This window comes from Stenella coeruleoalba (genome assembly GCF_951394435.1).
Source record: "Stenella coeruleoalba genome assembly, chromosome: 8".
Taxonomy (NCBI): Eukaryota; Metazoa; Chordata; class Mammalia; order Artiodactyla; family Delphinidae; genus Stenella; species Stenella coeruleoalba.
Window position 1 is genome coordinate 25,792,126 of NC_137154.1, and position 17,672 is coordinate 25,809,797.

The window sequence follows — 17,672 nt, forward strand, 5'->3', positions numbered from 1 at the left end:
CTAGCAGGTAAAACTATTCCAATTCAGAAGCAGTCATTGCTAATTTGAATATTTTTAATTGAATGTTGACAATTCAATCCAATGATGAAGTTGACAGTGGAGCCTGTTACCGGTAGACTGTCTTCCATGTGAGAGAAGCTTCCTTAGCAGCCATAGAGCTTCTGGGGAATCCAGTCAGTGGGAAGTACATGATCTACCATTTAGGTTAGCCTTCAATGTAGAATTAAATCAGAGGACCTCTGTCACCGAAGAAATAAAATCATAATTAATAATGCCTCTTCCTACGTGTCGTCTACAAACACTGTACATGGTGTCCAAGTTTCGTTTAAGACAATACTGATGTTTGTTTCCCATATAGGTAGGCATGAAGGCAGAAAGTCTGAAATGGTTTCCAGGGTGGTGGGCAGTGTTATCAAAGCCAAAGAAAGGCTTGAATTGGACTTGTCTCCAGGGAGCGGGAAAAATCTAGTTTCAATTATTCCTGCAACATTTGTGCTGACCAAGTGTTTATTAATAGAAGTGGAATCCCCTGTGGGTTTTTCTTTGGTTAACTGGTGAGCTAGAGAGAAATTACAATACCAAGAGATTGACTGTAAAATGATTATTCACCATGGCCTGCTGAGCAGAAATTTCTGAACAGGCAGCCTCCGTGGCGCCTCGGAGGGAAGAACGCAGGAAAGAGTCTGCGTGGAAGTTTGGCTGCAGCCTCTGTGCACGAGCGTTGGGTCGTCAGGTAGAGGCGTGGGGCAGAGCTATTACAGCAAACCCTGGAAACATCATGAATTCTGATCACAGATGCCAGTTACATGTGCCTTTTTCTTATGAGGAATTTTTTCCCTTGATCTCGGGAAATACTTTTCTTCTACCAAGATGCTGGTTTGCCAGCCAGCAACCGTCTGGCAGAGGTAACTCCAGTCTTAATCAGGTTCAACAGTTCCATTCCAGTGGTAATAAGGACTTTTCTACTTTGTTCTGCTGGATATACTTAAACACACTTAAAGATGAAAATGTACTTGAATTACACATGCATTTGAAGAGTGGGGGAGTTCTGGTCCAGATAATAGCCGAGAGCTTTTCTCTTCCTTTCTTTTTGTGCAGAGGTCAAGAACTCAGTAATACTGCAGTCCAGGCCAAAGCAAACTCTATATGATCTACTACTGATTTCCTTTTAAGTTCCCCTTTTTGCTAGGACTGACTTCCTTTTATTTCACTCCAACTTGCATTAATCCCAGTTATAGAAGTTTCTTTCCTCTCTCCCTTGCTTCCAACTTCAAACATTTCTTACATAGGAAACCAGTGACTTTTTCTGTTTAAAGATCTACTTAAAAATATAAAAGACACCATGACTTTTGGAATATATTTTGGCAGCCAGCAATTTCAGAGTTCACTTCCAAACAGACAGAGTTAGATGGGGAGCAGAAATGCCTACATGACCACTGTGGCCACTGTGAGCCAAACCACCTGCTTATCTGATCTCCTCTGGGAATGAGGTGGTCGACACCTACAGTGGTTATTTAGTAATTAGATGCTTTATTTGCCAGGGGTCATATTTTCCTCTACTGGTGCTGCCTCTTTTCGTGGGTTTTCACGATGAGAGCTGGGTGTTGACCAACTGCCCAGAGAGATCATATTTTGAGCATGCTTGGGACCAGTCATTTTAGTTCAAATTCGCATTTTGTCCTCTCCCAGCAGCAGCTATTGTCATTACTGTCATTGTCATCCAGCTGAAAGATGGTGCCAGCCGAGCCGACTGACTGAGCCGCTGAGGAGTTGCAGCCAACAGAAAGCAGGATGTGGTTAAGGCTGTGCTCTGATCCTATGGCCAGCCTCAGGAAACCTATCTGGTGGTGGTGGTTGTTTGTTTGGTTTTTGCTTGGGGATTTTCTGAAAGTCCTTCCCCACTGGCCCTTTCCACCTTCTCTCCCCTTATGAGGATTTGCAAGCTGAGCTATCAGGACCACTGAAATCGAAGTGAGGGTCCTACTGGGATCTTGGCACACTGTTCTTAATCAGGTGAAGAGGATGTGGTTGGGCACCACATCTCGGAGACAGAGAAGGTCATGATGTTCCCTTGAGTATGTTCTGTTTCACCTCCAGACTCCTGTTTGTATTATTATATTATTTTTACTATCATTTAAATGGTAGTGAGAGGACAAGGTTCAGAGGTCAAATAATGCCAGGAAGCCTTTAAAGGGGCCTAGCAGGGTAGAGGTGGGGGCATCAGGCAAGTCAGCACTAGGCACTTCTCTGAGCCCCCGTCCTCCTCCGATAAATGGGGATCATAATTACACCTGCCTCACAGAGTTGTTGTGAGGAGTATTGGTGATGTGTGAATGTACTATACAAAATTTGATGGATTAGAAAAAGTTAAAATATATTATCTGTATAGTCTTGAAAGAGCCAGTATTAGAGCTTCACAACATCCTGGTGAAGTTAGACTGATTGAGATTAATATTCCCATTTAACAGATGAGAAAACTGAGGTGCAGAGAGCTGAACTGATATGCTCAAGGTCTTAACATTTACTGAGTAGCACTGTTCGATAGAAACGTAATGCAAGTCATCTATGTAATTTGACATTTTCTAATAGCCACATTAAAAAAAAAAGAAACAGGAAATTAATTTTTAAAATATTCTATCTAACCTCAAAAGCCCAAATCTTATTTCAACCTGTGGTACTCTCCATATTTCAAGTGCTCAATAGCCATGTCTGACTAATGGCTACCATATTGGGTGGTGTGGTAGAGAGTATTTATCAAGCACCCACTAGGAAGATACATATATAAGACATAGATTCTGTAGTTTAGAAGGTTTTCTTTCTGGGGGCCAAGAAAATGTCCTTAAAATTATTTTCCCTTTAGGAATCTGCTGGACTATTCTTTAAGTCTGTGAGAAAATTCCTAAATCATAAAGTTAGATATTTGGGACTCGTTGACCCATGTGTGTAAACGTCTGTCACTCATCTTGCTTCTCAGACCTCTTGAAAATTACAGTGTTCTTAGTCTCATGCAAGGAGGAAATAATTTCAGAAAGATCCCACATCCCAATAGGACCTAGGAAAATTGTCAACTGGGGCTGAGTGATTTTAGTTGGTGAACAATTTTTTAAAAATCAGTGACAAAAATAGAGAGCTGCCTGGGGAATACAATGCCTGTTGGCTGAGATTAATGGCAAGATTAATAAATGGATTGCCTGATGAAAAGGCGCAGGAGAACAAAAACCAGTAGAGATTGTGGAGGAGGCCGCTTATTAATGAACTGTCAGCCCAAAGAAAGTTCAAGAAACTCTCCCATGTTAAATGCAGCAGGCTGGCACTTCTAATAAAAATTGGGGTCCTTCAGGAATTAATTACACTGGCCTTACAGCAAGAATTCGTGGAATTGCGAAACGTAGTGGCACAGACCAGCACCGGCCGCTGCTGTGAACAGGGAAGCTGCAGGAGAAACTAATCATTTTTTTTTCATTGATATGTAGGATATTGTGGTAGCATAATAGCCAGTCAGACACAGGGATGAATGATGGGGTCCAGATATGCACTGACTAATGAAACTACGCGTACTTCGAGTTTGAAGTCACTTCACATTTCATACGTAAAATTCCCTCCTGGAATCTGATTTCCTCCTTATCCTGTGTACCCACCACTAAGGAGTTCCAAATAATTTTCAGTGATTATATGAGAGGCAGATGGACTCCACCATGATTTATCAAGCTATGCTGAGAGAGGGCATGGTGTTCATTTTTTCCAAGGGATAAATACTGTAATTTCCCTCACCCCTCCACAAGTCCCCAGTTTGGCTGGCCTTACAAAACCTTCTCTTAATTAAACTTTGGTGTTACCTCTGCCCGATGGATGAAGCAGTCCAAAGGAATGCCGTGACAAGGTGGATATTGTCCAGAATTTGCAGTCTGGTATCATACATTACATACTGAAAGCTTCTTACCTTCTTTCCCTTCTGCCATGAAGGTGGAGTGGAAATGTTCTTCTGTAATGTGTTTAGACCAAGCGTTCCCAGACAAACCATTAATCTCTTGGGTCTCAAATTTCATAATTAACCATTTCAGTTCAGAACTACATTTATTCCTAGTTGAGCTTGGTTACTTAGGAGATTTCTGGTAATTGAGTTATGTGCTAGTTTTTTAGGAAGGAGATAAATATAAAATTAATAAATTAATAAACATAAAAGCATATAATAAAGATGTTCATGAGTTGTGCATGCGGGATACTTTGAGAAGGATGTTGTTTCGGGAAATAGATGTGATAGCTCTTCTATAATGCATTTAGAGATGTGTTTTAAAGCATATGTAATAATGATATTTTTAAGAGTTGTATGTGCAAAAAAAAAGGGAGAGAAAAACTTTTGGTTGGTTTATATGGTGGGATATTTTTCCTTTGGGGTCTTAATGTAAGTGATCAGCCATTGTTTTCCCTCATATAATCTAGAACTGAGTTGGGGGCTTTAAAAAAACACTCCGTGACTATACAATTTATAGAGAATGATTCCTTCAGTTGTATCTAGAGTTTATCATCCTCTTTCTTTCGCTTGTCACATCCTTGAGTATTAGACCATCCATCACCCATCACTCTTTGACTTTTCAGCCCTCATAATCCACATGATACTTATCCTTTTGATTAAAACAACTTAATGGCCTTTTCACGAATAATTAATCTGCTGTCTTTTTACTTTCAGCTCCAGGCTTTTAACTTTAATGTTGAGCTATCCAGCCTGTGTTGCCTTTCAAAGTTTCACTCCCTTCAGCCTCTTCCCTTCAGAGGTTTAATACCTCTTTAGAAACTTCAGTGTTTGCTCTACTAAGGTTTTTTAAAGGCTTCCAAATTATTCTCACATCCTTTCTGCTGTGTGTGAAGTGAATGACATGCAGAGATCAGTGGGATGAAATGAAAATCATTTCAGACTCCTGAATTCTGTCATTCTGGAAAGTGTGGAGGCTTTCATTGTAAAGAAAAGTTAAAAGTGGATTGCTTTTTGGAGAAACAGTTGCAAGTGTATGTGTCTTTTGTATTATGCATTTCTAACTCTGAATGTTTTTCTCTAACAGTGACAATTTATACCAAATGACCTCCCAACTTGAATGCATGACCTGGAATCAGATGAACTTAGGAGCCACATTAAAGGGGTAAGGTCTTCTCTACTCCATTTCCCTTAAACAGTAACTTACACTTGTTTGAACCATTTTAAAGGTCCTTATACCATATGAAGAGAGTACAGTTTTAAAAGAATAGGCATGGCCGTCTGTAGAATTAAGATGCTTTCCTCCCTCACCCAGTTGGTCAGTGGTGTTCAGTATTAAATTTTTAGGAATATAAACAGGGGATGTTCTTGTCTAGAACAAGGGGGTTGAGAATACTGGGGAAATTTAATATGGCCTTTCCTTATTGAATGTTTTAGAGTTCTTCGAACTTTTGTCCATTCAACCTTGTTTAATGTTTGTGTTTTGCTAGTGATATCACAGAGGTTAATCATTACATTATCTTATCAAGAAATGCTTAGAGTTTACAAAGTCCAGGATCCACACTTCTATTTGAGTGAAGATGATTTGGACCATCCAAAGTCAGATGTGTTCACACCTGGTTGCCTGAACAGGCTTTTATCACACTTGATACACAACCAGAATAGGGAGAACATAGCAATCAAACATAGGTAGGGGCAATGCTTTGCACCTGGAACTGAAAAAACAAAGCAGGTGGGACTTGCTTTAAACCGTAAAAGAACTCACTTTTAGTTTCAAATCTGAGTTGGTGGGCAGTAGGATGTGACAGTCATGAAGCGCCTGTGGTGTATCAGGTACTCGTCTAGGTCACCTCATCTAATCTTCCTGATGGCATTATGGTGCCTAGGGACTGTTATCCTGTTTTCCAAATAAGTCAGTCAAGCTCAGAGAATTAAGTAACTTCCCAAGTTCACATCATACTATGTGGTAGAGCTGGGATTCCAAGTCCAGATCTGATTCCAAAGCAAAGGCTCTTTCCAGCCTCCCTGTGATGCCTTCCACACCCCCACTCTATCAGCCCCAGTGGGATCAAGTCCTCAGTTCAGCACTCTTGACTAGACAGCTGGCTTTACATCTCTGTGTATTTAGTGGCTTCTCATTGGACTGTGGGATCTGGGGGGCTTGCTAGAGCCACGCATGCTCCAGTCCCCATTCCCCACCTCTTCTTCTCTTCTAGAGTTGCTGCTGGGAGCTCCAGCTCAGTGAAATGGACAGAAGGGCAGAGCAAGTGAGTGGACAATGCGATGATGGCAAAGCAAATGACATAGGCCTTGTTGACTGGCACCTGGGGTGATGCAGGAGTTAGGACTGATGATGGGTAATCAGGGTAGCAGTTGGTGCACAGGGATGGGAAGAATCTATTCATTTTTTCCCTCTGTCTCTCTCTGTCTGCTCTTATTTATTGTAGATATACTGTGGGTAAAAATGGAGGTGGTGACATTTCTCATCAACATACTCCTGAAAAAAAATTTTAAAAATGATGCTGTAGCAACCCTGCTCATTTCCTGGTGAACGTTTCAAAAAAATATTAAATTTGTGGCATTACACATATTCCTGTTAGATCGGTCAAATCTTTCAGCCATACTTAACTTGCCTTTTCTCTATTTACCTTTAAATCTCTCAGGGAGAACTTAATTTTTACCCCAAGTCTATGGCCAGACTTTCTGCAAAAACTTTTTAAAATTCCTAAACATCTGTGTTTTCCCCAGCCTTAGAGCCTGCACCCTAGGACATTTCTGTAACTGTTTCTTTTGATTTTATTTTCTCTGCTTGAACACCAAAACCAGCCTTCTTCTTCTCATCTTTCTTTCGTTGGTTCAGTCCTGTTTGTTGGATCATCCTTCAGTGATTAGTGAAGTTGTTTTTCATCTTCTTAGACTCACTATTAGATCCTTCTTTCCACCCCCAGCCCCCAATTTTTCTATTTTAACCAAATCTCCACTTCGTCTCTCTAGACCCAAAAGTAAAAAAGCCTGCTATGGACTTGGATTTTTTTCTCTCCCCACTTCCATCCAAGGGGCTGCTGACAGTTTTAGGACTGTATCTTTACACCTACTCAAAACTTGTCCTATGTTTCGTGGTCCCAGCCTTTCTTTCTGGATCCCTTGCTTTTCTTCTCTCTACTGTAATCAGAATTCAGTAACTCTCCCCAAACTACATGCCAAGAATAGGTAGAACATGATTGTGAAGTGAGCGGTGTGTTTTCAGTTTTTTAAATTTCTTCATGCTGGAGTACAGGGTTAGTTTATTTGCTTAATTACAAAAATTACATATAAGGAATCTTGGCATGTATTTGAATCTGGGTCTTTCCGTAGGTGAGATAATTTTGGTACCTTTTAAGATCTTTAGACACATGATATTAGTCACTTGCTAGGGAGTCAGAGGCTATATTATAAAGATGAAGCACAAAATACAAATAATTTGTTTTGTTCAATCCTGTGTAAGAAACGAAAACTAGAAGTGTTTTCATTGATCTGGTGCTTACATTTTGGAAAAGGATTCCTGAAATTAAAATGTATTTCTTGAATACTCTCTTCAGAGAGTTGTATAAAAAGCATCAAGGACTCCTCCAGTAGATAGTCCTATAGAAGAGTAACTCTTTGGAGAGCAAAACATTACAATTGTCTAATTTCCTAATATCTTCTCTCACACTGTGTTTTTCTCTCTTTTGTAAGTCAACTAAATGTCTGCTTCCGAGTGTGAGCTGAACATTTACCTGAAGATGGGTGTTAACATTATTGGGCAGGGTGTGAAGGGCTTTATATACTTCTCCTCTTTTGATCTCACGACAATCCTAGGGTATTATGTTCACACCCATCTTTCACATGAGGAGGCTTGAGAGGTTAAGCCACCTAACCGAGTTCACTTAGCAAGTAAGGGTCAGAGCCACGTTGGAACCCACTTCTGTCTGACTCCAGCATCTGGGCCCTAGATTAGAGTTTCTTAAACTTTCTAGACTGTGACCACAGTTAGAAATACCTTTTACACTGAGATCAGATGTACACACACACATAGAAGTTTTCACAAAACAATACTTACTACATGCTGTGCATACTGATGCTTTCTACTTTATTCCATATCATTTAGAAAAATGCTGGTTGAGATGTGTAGATCGATTTTACAGCTCACTAATACATCATTACCCACAGTTTGCCTCTCCTAGCCCTAAAAATAGCAACTCCTTAGCTCTTTCCTCCAAGCCCATGAACAGCTGAGAACTGGATTCAATTGAAGCTGATATCCCAGTAGAAAGTGGTTTTTCCCCAGGGGGTACATAATCTGGGTAGGTATCTTTATTCTCTGTACCAAATTTGCTTTCCTTTGCCATGGTATGAAAATGCTGTTAATACGGAAAATACATTTGCAAAAAGATATTCCATGAAGAAAGACAAAGAGAAATAACTGTGTTTTTGCATGTATCTGTTACCAGTGTCTGGACACTATCTGAAATCAGTAGTAAGAAAAATCATGGTGACAAGGTAGATCTGTAACATGAATACTGGAGGTTTGAGTCATGTTTTGGAGAAAAAGGATATAGTTTCTAAATCACTCATAAAAAAGAGGCATTATAACGTTTTTATTAAAAGATCACATGCCTCCCACTAACGCCCACTAAATATTTGTTCACGTCGTCTTTCCTTGAGAATTTTACTTTTTAAAAAAAGAGTGAGCTTGTTTCCTTGCTTAAGCAAGTCCACAGAGACATCTTTCGTTAGATGTTGGGGAGCAGTGATATTATACTGGTTGGGGATAGGATTGTAGGGGGGACATGGGCAAGACGAGATGAAAACATGAAACGGGGTGGCGAGGAGGGAATCTTACCACTGATTTACTCCTCTCTCCTCCTCCCTTTACTCATTTTCTAATCTCTGCGTGCCCATAGGGATCAGAGCTACTTTTATGACCTCAAATGGGAGAATATTGTGTTTCAGTTTAAGTCAAAGAGAAGGTCCTTTATGAAGCCACTTTCTTAACTCTGACCCTTTTCCTTACCAACAAATGAAATTATATTTTCTAAGTGGGTCATTGGGAGAAAAAATTGCAGGGGAATCTTTCTAAGCACTAGTCCACCTTTATGAATAATTCTGTGTACGGTGCCTCGCATTGCTGTCTGCTTTGTATTTCTTTAGAATCATTTTCTGTGTGTTCCTAATGCCTGCTGATTTCCTAACGCTGCTCCCAAGCCCGGCTACTCTGTCAGCCTCTGTTTTGTCTCTTCTGAAGAAAATATCCTGCAAAATGGAGAAACACATCAACCTTGACTGCGGTCCAGGTTATTAAAACAAGGAAGAAGTTATTCTCTGGGGACTTGGGTAGGGGGAGTGGGAAATCGAACACAATAGAAATGTGAAAGGAGTGCTGAGCAAAATGAATGTCCCTTTGCTGGTCCAAGAAGTTCAGACCATTGGGAACACACAGTATTTGACCTGTGGATGCTTGAAAGGAAAAACGAAAGACTCAGGTTGAGTGATGTATGGTGAAAACAAAGCTGCGTGTTTTGGTAGGGCCAAGGCTGTCGAATCTGGAGAAAATCCCCACTAGACATGGTCTCATCCCTGAGAACCTGTGCCAGAAGCGATAGCTGGAGTTCCAATACACAGCCCAGCACCTTTCCTCTCCAGCTAGTGAACAGAAGGTATTCGTCCAAGAGATTTACTTCTTGAAAATGGATAGCTTGCTTTTCAGGGGCTCCTGGAGCTTGTGATGCAAACACAAAGGTGGAGAGAGGCAGCTCTGGGAATATACCAGCATTCCTGAGGGTACTCCTCCACTCCCAGGATGAAGCTGTTAATTTCTTCTTTTATATGGTTACATTTATGCATTTCAACTGTGTTGGACTTGGCTAGAGTCTGCTAGCCATACTTACGAGAACAAAGCAGGGGACTCTCCTGGGTTTGCAGGATAAAGATGGGGACTGTGATTTAGAGCTGTCTGCCCCGTACCTCTCAACGTGGACTAATTCAGCGGTTTCTTTGCCACTTCCCTGCTGCTACTTTCCCCTCCCTAGCTTTTTGTCTTTCCCCTTCTTTTCTCTTTGGGCTTATATTCAATTCATGTATTTAATTTTTTTTATGATGTAAGTAATATGTATAAATTATAGAACAGTTAGAAAATACAACTTTATAGGAAAGGAAATTAACACTCCCCCCACTAGCCCAGATGAAACTACTGTTACTATTATGCCGCATACACTTTCAGACCTTTTTCCATGCATGGGTATACATTTGTGTCCTTTTCTTTTTTATAACAAATGATTGGCTTCGGCTTAGATCTAATTCAGCACATGCACTTCTATAGGCCATTGCAGAGTTCTGGGTTTCGACCTTCATGGGAGTGCTTTTGAAAATATTCTCAACCTCTTAAAAATACTTCACTTTAAAAAGTATTTTGGGCTTTATAGACTTACCATCTCCACACTGTGTTTCTAACTGTTCTGTTTTAAAGCAAGGAATTAGTTTTATCTCATAAACGGGAGGATGAATAACAGGTTTGTTCAGGTCAGGAGAAGAAAGAAGCCAAGCAGGAAAGATAGCAAAGGAAGGTGGTGATGAAGGGGGTCAAGCTGGGAATGAGGATCATGGTGGATTCGGTGCAGGGAGGGGTTAATGAGGGCTCTAGTCTGTTGATAAAGGGGGGTGTGTGTGTGTGTGTGTGTGTGTGTGTGTGTGTTTTGGAGGGCGAGAAGGTATATCAGATGAGTGGAGGATCTCTTTCATGACCTCAAGGTGCCTTTTGGACCTCTCATGTCTGTGATCCCATCCTAGGCCCTTCTGAGACCCTCTGCTCACCATTTATCCTTCTCCCTGTCATCTAGCCAAGGAAAAAAATCATAACCTCTAGCTAGAAAGACGTCAATATAGAAGCTGCACTCATAAAAAGTCATCCAAATAAATGCGTCTCTGGAATGAGGGGTTACTGCTTATTTTTAGTAGGGTTTTTTCCCTCTTAAAAGTGAACAATTTCATTTATTCTAGTTTTATTTCTAGCTCTTCATTTTAAAAGCAAAGCCACAGATGTAGTGTTCTTAAGGCTAAGATAGTGACTTTATCAAAATGAAAACAACTTTTTTCACCTTGATTATAAAAGTAACACAGGCTTATTATATATTGAAAAAATTCAGACAGTACCAAAACTTTATAAAGGAAAAAAAGAAAAGTCATCTGTTATCTCACCACACAGAGATAACTAGTTTTTAAACGTATCGGGGTATATTTGTATCTGCAGAGAAGAAATTCTGGAAACATTTACTGAACTATTAACTGTAGTTGCCTCTGAAAAGATTAGAGGGAAAGGGCAAAAGCCTAATAGAGATGGGTTTAAGAGATCATAGGAGGAGATAAGCTGGAGACATTGTATTAAGTTAACACACTTCCATGGAGTTTTGCAGCAAAAGAGAGCAAAGAAATGGGGTTCTAACTCAATGGGGAAAGAGGGTCAGGAGAAGGTGGTTTTTTATTGCTTTGATTTATTTATTTTTAGATGGAAGTACCTGCATGTTTGCTGTTGAGAATGTTCAAGAAGAGGGAAAAAAATTAATGATGGGAGGGGATAGAATTGCTGGAACAGGGTCCTTGAGAGAGAAGAGGCTCCGCGGGCAACTGGGGTTGGTTAGCTAGGAGCTGGGATAGTTCATCTATTAGTAAATTGGTTTACAAGAGATCTTTGTTTCTAAGGATATTAACCCTTTGCTTATCATATGTACTGCAAATGTTTTATCTGGTTTGTATTTTAACTATTAATGTTTTTTTTCTGTCAGAAATTTTTATTTCCATAGTAAAAATTATCAGTTTATGTTTCATAGTTACAAGTTTTTGGCTTTTATATAGAAAAGATTTCTCCAATCCCATTTTTTTTTAAATTTTATTTTTGGTTGCATTGGGTCTTCGTTAGTGCGTGCATGCGTTCTCTAGTTGCAGCGAGCGAGGGCTACTCTTCGTTGTGGTGCGCAGTCTTCTCATTGCGGTGGCTTCTCTTGTTGTGGAGCACAGGCTCTACGCACGCGGGCTTCAGTAGTTGTGGCACACAGGCTCAGTAGTTGTGGCTCGCGGGCTCAGTAGTTGTGGCTCAGGGGCTCTAGAGGGCAGACTTAGTAGTTGTGGTGCATGGGCTTCATTGCTCCGTGGCATGTGGGATCTTCCCGGACCAGGGATGGAATCCATGTCCCCTGCATTGGCAGGTAGATTCTTAACCACTGCACCACCAGGGGAGTCCCCTCATTTTTAAAAAATTTACTTATTGTATTTTGGTATATTTTTTGATTGACTTCTTAACACTTAAACATTTAATTTATTCTGAATTTATTTTGCCATTGGATTCCACCTTGATTTGTTTCTAGATGACTAGCCAGTATCCCCAAACTGCTTTGAATAATCCATCCTTTTCTCATTAACTTCGTATATTACCTTTATCAATTCTTGAATCCTATCAGATTCCTTGGATCCATTTCTAGACTCGTTATTCTCTTCTTTTGAGCCTATTTTTTTTTTCAGCCTATTTCTGGCTATTATCTCTTGTTTATTCTTCAAGATGAACTTTAGATTCATTTTGTTAATTTCAAAGAAAGTCTTTATCAATATTGGTTCATTAATTGTGACAAATACACCATACTAATGTGAGATGTTAAGAACAGAGGAAACAGGGCTTCCCTGGTGACAGCAGTGGTTGAGAGTCCGCCTGCCGATGCAGGGGACACGGGTTCGTGTCCCGGTCTGGGAGGATCCCACATGTCGCGGAGCAGCTGGGCCCGTGAGCCATGGCCGCTGAGTCTGCGCGTCCGGAGCCTGTGCTCCGCAACTGGAGAGGCCACGGCAGTGAGAGGCCCGCATACCGCAAAAAAAAAAAAAAAAAAAAGAATAGAGGAAACAGTGCAGAGTACATGACAACTGTCTATATTATCTTTAGAAATAAAGACCCATTCTAAAGTAACAAGTTTATTTTTTAAAACTCTTAATTGGAATTTTGAATGAATTGCATCAGGTTTAAAAATTAATTTTGGAGAATTTTGACCTTTGAAAAATTGCTAGTCCTTTCTTCAAGAACATGAATGGCATTTCTCAACTCTTTTTCAAGTCTTGTATGTCAGATGTCTCTATTTTGAATTTCTCCTTTTCAGGAATTTTAACAGTAATGCCTCTGGCTTCATAAATCTCTTTGAGAATGCCCGTGATTCCTGTGAATGTATTACAAGGTATTTCTTTTGTTTCTTCACCTTGAAATACTTTGTTGTGTTACTAATGTCAGCTGAAAGGTTGTGCCTTTGGTAGAGATGATTATGCACGTGCCCTTCACATGTACAAACCTCCATTTCAACTGGAGAAGCAGAGAAGGGCTTAGTCTTAAGAGCACTGTGCTTGATTCTGGGGTTTTAGGGAGGACTTCTTTTTTTTTTTTTTTTTAAGTAATTGAGAATGGTTGAGTAAAATTTTTCAGATTTAGGAGTGTGTGAGCAAGCTGGGTGGGAGCCTTTGAGAACCCAGGCTGAAAAGATCCTGCTCATTTTCCCTGTGTAGAATTTGTCTATCGTGAATTTGGGACAGCTGTTCTTGGGGTGAATCTAGCAGCAGCCTCTGGCCATAGAGCCAAAGCATTGATATTATAGAACCCAGTGAGTTAGATGAAACTGGAATTCTGATGAAGTAGCACTTCAATACCAGATGCATGTAAGGGGAGATCCAGATATTTCATATGGTCTGATGAGGTGATCTATGAGGACGTGCGTTCCTATGTTTGTATGTGTTGAAGTAGGAAGGAAAGTCATGCCTAAAAATATTCTTCCCAGCAGTAGGAGCCAGTAAATAGTGTGGAGTTTTATTTTTGGAGGGGAGCTGTATTCTCCCCAAACTGTTTTGGGAAACTAGATTTAAAATAGCTTCTAGCTCTGCTCTGAGTGTGAAATAAGAGAAAAAAGTCAGTTGGAGGAAGTTTGTGTACCATTTCAAGTGGTGAGGAAAGCTTGATGGTTCATAATGGCTGATTTATACAAGCGTTGTTGTCAGGTTATTAACCACTCAGCCTGTATTTCCTATTAAATAGTGGCTAATGACTAGGCTGCATGGAAGTGAAAACATATGAGCTGTGACTCTAAAGAAACTTTCAAAAGAGGAATACAAACAAGTTTTAGCAATAATAGCTAGCATGGTTGGAACAAGTGAGCATCTTCCAAAAGGTAATATATTTTTTTAAATGAATACATTAATTTTTATTTTTTACCTTTTTCTTGATGTCATTTCACTGAGTTTTGTGTCTATCATGAAATGTGTATGGAGGGCTATTTTTATTTATTTACTTTCTTAACTTTTAATTTTTATTGGAGTATAGCCAATTAATAATGTTGTGATAGTTTCAGGTGCACAGCAAAGGGACTCAGCCATACATATGCATGTATCCATTCTCCCCCAGACTCCCCTCCCATCCAGGCTGCCACCTAACATTGAGCAGAGTACCCAAAAGGTAATACTTTGAAGGGACCTTTTGCAGTACTCACTTATAGGTATTGTGTTTTGATATATTTGCTGAAAAATAAATCCAATTGCTTCTAGATAACTGTTAGATTATGTATTATCAGGACTTTTTCTACAGCAAGTGGCAGAACCCTAGTTGTAACTGGCATAGGTCAAAGAGGGAATTTAAATTTAGCGGCTTATTGTATTGTGTTTTAAAACCCCATGTGTGGATTCAGGGGCTGAGACAGTGTCTTTAGAACACGATTTCATTGTCCCTTCTCTTTGCTCTCCTCTGTGCTGGCTGTCCTCTCAGAAAGGCTCTATTCACTGTGGCAAAAATAGCTATTTTTTGGAACCTACAGCTTCACAAGAAGACTGCCTCCCTATTGGTTCTTCTCCACCAAAAGACCCAGGGAAGCCTCTGATTGGCCTGGATTGGGTAGCTAGAGAATGCAGTGGTCTGATTGGCCAGGCCATAGGCATGTACTCACCCCTGGAGCCTGAGGGTGGGATTAGAGAGAGGTGGTTCCCTGAAAGGAGAAGAGGCTGTGTTACCAGAGGATGGTGAGCAAAAAGAAAAAAAGATACTCAATAGAGAATTTAAAAAGTCAGAGTTAGTGAAAGTGGAGTGAGTCCTCTTCCCCTCCAGATATGATGTGGAGCTGGATATTGCAGGGATGTACAAGACCTGGATAGAAAATAAATGAAGGATGGAGTGGGCGGGAGGAGCCTTCTTTCTAATGCTCATGGGAAAAGTGTTCATTAAAAAGTACAATAGTTAGAATTATTACCATAGTATAATTTTTAATGAAAAGTGACATAAAATATATTTAAATTAAAAGTAAAAAACGTGTCTTTTTCTTGAGGTCTGAACTGAAATGAGACACCTGAGGGCAGGAGGAAAGTAAATATTTCAAGTAAAAATATGGCTGATTGTTTTCTGTAGGCTACTGAGGAAATTTTATACTCATAAGTTATCAGATTACAGATATTACTTGTGATTTTTTTAAACTCAGTCAAATTTAACTTGGTCATTTCATTTTTAGATTCTACTTTCTATGCTGGATTAGTAAAAGAAACTGCATCTTTCAGCCTTTCCCTTTATGTTCTCAGTAGCAGGGTAATCCTTTGTTTTTTGTATTGATATATACTTTATATGTATTATCTTATGTATTTATGTGTTATATTATGCATACATATATGTATACATTATATATCACATATATTTATATACATTGAGCTGTTATGCTTCCACTATAAAAGATTAAATCACACAAATAAAAGAGGATGGCTCGATGGCATTGCTGATAATATTTGTGCAGAATTTTATTTAAATATTGCCTGTATATGAGAATAACAGCATTTGTATTGAACTAGAGGTAGTTGTGCTAGGTCGACACCAGCTCTGAATATGTACAAAAAGATAATTCTATATCTATTCATTTTCCCAAGTCAGATTTTATAAATGGATATGAAAGTGATGAAATTACTCTGGCTGTAGGGAAATTACATTTGCTTTAAAGTAAAGCTTTAAACCCAAGCATTCTGATGTGACCACTGAGGCTTCCGCGGGGACTTCTTGACTCTAAGGCCTCTAGAACTGAACGGTTCAAGTCCGGCTGTCTCTGGCTCATCCTTGTGCACGGTGAGCATTTGTGCAGGGGCTTATTGTTTTGTTGGTTTTTATTTTGTTGATTGTCCTCTCTTAAGTCTCTTTTATGCTGTAACTGCCCTCCCCACCTCCACTTCCTCTTTTTTTCTCATGTTATGATTTGTTGAAGATGGCAGGTCAATTGGTCAGTAGAATATCTCACAGTCAGGATTTGGCAGATCACTTCCTCTTATAGTCTTTTAACTTTGGATGTCCATGCCCTGTATTTCCTATAAGTAAGTAGTTAGATCTGGAGGCTTGATTAGATTTTGGGTTCCTTTTTTTTTTTTTTTGGAAAGAATAATTGAGGAGTGGTGGTGTGTTCAGTCTCATCTCTTGTGTTTAAACTTTAAGGAAGCACACTTTTTAAACATGGTTCCATTGATCTTTTCCCTCAAAACTGGCACACTAGACAGGGATGATGGTTCTCAAGGCAGGCAGCAAAGTGTATTTTCTTTTTTTTTTTGCAAAGTGTATTTTCAACACCAAAAGGAATCAGGCACCTAAGCATCTCATATATAAGCCTGGTGGAGCAAAGGTGGAGAGAGAAGAAGGGTTGATGGGTAAATTCCATTTTCTGGATACACAAGAGTATGAAGTTTTCCCATGTGCTTCCGTTTAAATCTGATTAATTCTGCAGAGGTGAGAAGACAGAGGTGAAGATGGGGGGATGCCCACCTGGCCAAGCGTTAGAGGTGGGAGAGAGAAATCACAGGTGGTGGTTTCCCCTTTTTGAATATTCTTATCAAATGCTAGTTGCCCTCAAAAGGCTCTTTTTTTTTAAAAAAAAAAACCTCTTCTGTTGATAAGGGATTTCAAGGCAGCTCTGGTTTTCCTCACGTGTAAAACCTCAATTCCTTTTTATTAATCTTCTCGTGCCTGTGAAATCTCAAAATTAATCATTTCTAAAGAAGCTACTCTTTAAACATTAAGTTTTTTCTGGGCCGAACCTCAATGTACAAGTTTTTAGCATGAATAGGGCTCATAATTTGTGTTAGATGAAGGACATTTTTCTCTTTTTACAAACTTTCTAAGGTCACATGTTTAGGTATTTTAAAGCTGTCTAGGAAGAGCACACTTTCTCAAGATACATTTTAATGCGTTTTCAAGCTGTTTAGGAAAATGTACCATCCATGCCACCGCCAGAAATGACGTGGCGAGATGTACGCTCTTCTGATAACTGCTTCTGCTTAGTTTATTTTCCCAGTTAGGTAGAAAGAAATTTTCTTGTAAAAATTGTCCTCAGTTTCAACTGCTCTATCGCACATAAGCAGACCACTTCCTGCAGTCTACCTGGCGCTCTCTTATACCAAATAAATATTGTGCCTCTGAGCAGAAGCTGAAGTATGCTGAGTGCATATTTTGAACTTGCTCCTCCTCCCGGCCCCCATCCTCCTGTCCTACCCACTCCTACTGCATTTTTCAAACCTTCACATGTAGCTAATTTCATTCACACCCCTGGAGAAAAGAGCTGGGAATTATTCAAGTGTCATGCTGGTAGAAGTGAACCCAGGATGGGCTTGCACCACCAGAATTGTCTAGCTGGTTTCAAAGGAAGAAGAGCTACAC

At 39.8% G+C, this 17,672-nt stretch overlaps 1 protein-coding gene across 4 annotated transcripts in view; it reads left to right on the top strand.

Annotated features, from left to right (window-relative positions):
* WT1 (WT1 transcription factor) overlaps positions 1–17,672 on the top strand; it is a 51,702-nt gene that overhangs the window by 11,811 nt on the left and 22,219 nt on the right. For 3 of the 4 annotated variants that reach the window (XM_079930276.1, XM_079930275.1, XM_079930278.1), the window contains exons 4-5: positions 5,058–5,135; positions 6,187–6,237. In XM_079930276.1, the coding sequence (XP_079786402.1) occupies positions 5,058–5,135; positions 6,187–6,237 (129 nt within the window). The remainder of the gene's footprint in view (positions 1–5,057; positions 5,136–6,186; positions 6,238–17,672) is intronic. The other variant, XM_079930277.1, reaches the window with a different exon arrangement.